General features: G+C 43.3%; 1 protein-coding gene across 1 annotated transcript; it reads left to right on the top strand.

Moving 5' to 3' along the window:
- Positions 1–213: 213 nt before the first annotated feature.
- LOC112877142 lies at positions 214–4,003 on the top strand. Its single transcript, XM_025941348.1, has 5 exons — positions 214–368; positions 1,371–1,619; positions 2,354–2,485; positions 2,871–2,987; positions 3,354–4,003. The coding sequence occupies exons 2-5, from the start codon at positions 1,371–1,373 to the stop codon at positions 3,690–3,692; spliced, it is 837 nt and encodes a 278-aa protein (XP_025797133.1). The 5' UTR covers positions 214–368; the 3' UTR covers positions 3,693–4,003.
- The last annotated feature ends 433 nt before the right edge of the window (positions 4,004–4,436 follow it).

Raw genomic sequence — 4,436 nt, 5'->3', positions numbered from 1 at the left:
CAGGTCGTAAATTCCGGCCGAGCTGAGTTCGAGCCACATATCGATGGGGTCGGATCAAATTGAGTTTTTTAGGACGGGTCGGGTCGGATTCGTCTGGACGGCCACGATCCGTTCAATGTCGGACCCGCATTGCAGCCCTCTGCCCCTACGGCCCCACCGAGCAATGTCGGCCCCCTCCCGAGCCGCCGCCCACCTCGTTAGGCAGCGAGCGCTCATATATCTGCGGAGGTCGCCCAACTCTCTAACCCTTCCTACGCCCTGCTAGCTGTTCCCTTTCCCCGATCGTGTGCTTCCGCCGCGCGCGCAGGGAACCCTCCCGATCGGAACTCTAGCCGGAGGGAGTCGGGCGAGGCGCCGGCTGCGATCCGGTGAGTTCGATCGCGGTTGCGTGTTCGATTTGGTCGGAGTCGGGGGGACGGGCGGCCCGATCGATTCAGATTTGGGGCCGCCGGGCGCACGCGCTAGCGCGATCGCCCCCGCTGGCTCACGCCGCCTCCGGCACCGGCGCGGAGCGCTGAGAAGCCCGCCGGCGCCGATCCGCCCTCTCGCCGCGGATCGGGAGAGGGGGACGGCGGCTGTAGGGTCACGAGGTCGCGCTTTTACCCGTGTGACCTTTGGATCCGATCCGGTAGCACGTAATGGATTGAGCCACGGCCCATGCCTTCTGGTGGTGATGCGGTGCTGACGGCTTGCATCTGCACGATTTTGATGGAGAGATAATGCTGAATTTCTGTGGTTGGGGGCTTGATCTTGCGTGGGACGGAGCGGATTAGCCTTTTGTGAAGAACAGTTTTAACGTTTTCAGATGTGAATTGGAGAGCTCATCTCTTTGATGAACTAGCTAGAGCCTTTGTATCTTGATGATGGCAGATTCCTGGTTAAGACGCTGCTTGACTGTGCCATGAATTCTAACGTGCTGGTACCTGCTTCATAGAATGCCTTTTGGGGGTTGCATTATCTGCCCTGTTAAGACGAACTTAGTTTGCGGGTTCTTGATATTTGCCATGGCTGATCATGTTATTACATTTGATTTTAATGATCAAGCTATTTAATATTTCAGCTGCCCAAGGCTTTTCATCATGTTTGTATAACACTGAACTTGATGAGACAATCGTTTCTGCAGTAGCTATGATAGTTGACACAATTGATCTCTATGTCTCAGATTCTGACATTATCCATCTTATTCCTAGGAAGTACAAACTTGATTGCTTTCCGTGTGTACAATACAATTGCATTTGTTTTCACCAGTGTTGGCTTTATTCAGAAGCCCATAGTATGCTGCTGCTCCAGTTCTTTTCCCAGTTGTTCAGCTGTTTCTCTTCAATTTTTTGTTTATGTGCCAATCACTTACAAGAATGTTCTTTTTCTAGATGGATCTCAAGGATAGCCTTTCCAGATTCAAGCAACAGCAGGAGAGGTGCCAGTCATCTTTGGCTAGCATTGCTTTGAGCTCGAAGCCAAAGCACAGGGCCCAACCCATAAATGCTCCATCTGTTCCAGCAAGGCCATCACAACCTATTAAATTTTCAAATGACACTGAAAGGCTTCAGCACATTAATTCAATTAGGAAATCCCCTGTTGGAGCACAGATGAAACTTGTCATCGAACTGCTCTACAAGGTATACTCACTAAGCTACAACCTTCTTCCATTTTCCCTTTTAGTACAAGTGTAACTTCACCGGGTAATGTCCCCCCCCCCTTTCTGGCCTCACAAAGTCTTAAACTAATTCAGAAAATCAGCACTCTAATTGTTTTTGCAGAATTAATTGTCAATGGAGATTATATTTGGGGTTTTCTGCTTGTTGAAGCCTTAGTAATACCATTTGATACATTATCTATACTGGCCCCTCCACTTTTTTTTTGGCCTATCTTTCTGGTACTGTCTGTATGTCTTCCCTCGCATGTAAGATGCTCAGTCTTTATATGTTATAGCATGTATCATAATATGTCATTTACCATGAATGGTACCTTTGCTGCTTATTATGTGTTTGCCCCAAGTTAAACAGAATGTCCAGAATAGAAAAATCTGGGGTTGTACACTGTTGATATCTGGTCTATGGTGAAAAAATGATGGATTGGCTATTCTGAGTTATCATGTGTGGAGCAATACCTTACATTTGCATGCATGCTGCATATCAATTATCGCCATTTCACTGAGTAGAATTAGGTACTAAAAAATTATCCTGTGATGATTCTCTGTTCTTGTCCACTTTCCTTCATTTTAGCAATGATTGTAAAAGTTCAAGCATCTACACAAGGGATAGTACAATAAGTATCACATAAACTTTCTTTGTAAATTACAATGCTGCATCTAGTTCATGAATTGATATTACTGTTTCTTATGCTTCTTCAGACAAGACAAGCTTATACTGCAGAGCAGATAAATGAAGCAACTTATGTTGATATTCATGGTAACAAGGCTGTCTTTGACAGCTTGAGGAACAACCCCAAAGTACACTATGATGGGAGACGTTTCTCGTACAAGGTAAAGGAATCAATATTTTCTGGTTATCCATAATTAACTTGAATTACTAACATTAGCATGTATAATGTGGCATATTTGCATTCTTTGTTTCAGTCATCTTCCTCGTAACTCAGTTTACATTTAGTTGACATCGCATAGTGGTTTTTCTATGATAGTTGTAGATCATGCTGTGGTAAACTAAACCTTTTATGGCCAATCCCTTAATGAATTAAATACATGGGAATGCTGTTGAAAAGCGAAAGTCAATAGGGATTCCTCATAATGACAATAGCTGTTGTTTCCTCTTATCAGTCTGCAAAGTTTTGTCGTCTTCTTTGCAGTTTAATAATTAACTATTCTGATTTCTGATGTCTTGCATGTTAATTCACTGTTGTAATATGTGCAGTCCAAGCATGATCTTAAGGGAAAAGATCAACTACTTGTTTTGATAAGAAGGTTCGCAGAGGGTCTTGCTGTAGTGGAAGTCAAGGATGCATACCCAACTGTAATGGAAGATCTTCAGGTGATCCTAACTCTCACTGTATGATACTTTAAGCTGCTAAGGTGTTGTGTTAACCACACTCTGATACATACACTGTTGTGAAGGTACCTAACTAGTTATAACAAAAACTGCTAAAAGAATGTGTCCAAGTTAGCTCTACAAGTTCTATAACCACAAAAGGTACCCTGCAGCTTGAGATTATTTGTCTGCAAGCCTATGTATTTCCTTTCCAAGTATGTATTGCACTGTCTTAACAAGTTTGTCGATGTAGTTGGCCTGTTGTATATGTGACTTCATTAGCATACTAGAACTGCAAGTGACCTGGCTAAATATTCTGTTATTTGTATTTGAGTACGTATGGTAATCTTGAGTACTGCTGCACTCTAGGCTCTGAAGGCAGCAGGTGAAGTTTGGCTGTTGTCAAACATGGACTCTCAGGAGGACATTGTGTACCCTAATGATCCTAAAGCCAAGATCAAGGTTGACGACGATCTGAAACAGCTCTTTCGGGAAATTGAGTTACCACGTGACATGGTGGATGTGGAAAAGGAGCTTCAGAAGAACGGCATCAAGCCCATGACAAACACTGCGAAACGACGAGCAGCTGCCCAGATTGATGGGGTGAAACCCAAGCCTAAGCCCAAGAAGAAGCAGCGTGAGATCACGAAACGGACCAAGCTCACAAATGCCCATCTGCCCGAGCTCTTCGAGAACCTCAACAATTAACTGGGTTACAGTTTGTCACCAAAGCAAGGGTGATTCGTTATACCTCTGATTATTCCAGTGTCATGTATACATGCAAGATTCAGACGCGTTCTGCGTGCAGTTTATGGCCCTGTAAGCTGTGCACAAGTTTGGTCGGGCCTCCAGAGTCGGGTCGTTTCCCTTCCACATATGCCACCCTTTCCCTTCCAATGCATAAAGAGGATTTCATATGCCATACTTGGTGCAAGTAAGATGTAATTTAATTGAACGACATCACAATTGAGCATGTCTGCGCACCTCACAAAATTTTGATGCATCTCTGTTATGCTTCATTTACGTCTGAGATTTTTTTTTGTCTTTTGATGAACCTTGGATTGATCGCAAGTTCATGCATATCACTATTATGATAAAAAGAGGTAAGCAATGGGCTGATTGATCGTCTTTAGAACGTGCAAGTAATTGTATAGCTTTACCCTGGAACTTCCTAATTAATTTTTAGCACAATGGAAATGTTTCCTCTTTCCTCAACAAACATCAAATTCTCCTTGTCATGCCCTCATTTGTAATATAGACCAACTGAAATCGAGAAAATGTCTAAAATTGTATCAAAGAAGTGCTAAATATGAAAATAATTAAGGTAGACCAAATGCTCTTGATTTTACGTTGGTAGGAATTCTGATCAGATAAACTTAAATTCATTGTTGTTCGGTCCTAAAGTTTTAGTTATTTTTTAGAATGTAGCATTACTGCACGGAAGCTCCTGTT

Source organism: Panicum hallii, chromosome 9 (genome assembly GCF_002211085.1).
Source record: "Panicum hallii strain FIL2 chromosome 9, PHallii_v3.1, whole genome shotgun sequence".
Taxonomy (NCBI): Eukaryota; Viridiplantae; Streptophyta; class Magnoliopsida; order Poales; family Poaceae; genus Panicum; species Panicum hallii.
Note: the sequence above shows the minus strand (reverse complement) of the source record. Positions and strands in the feature narration are given on the sequence as shown.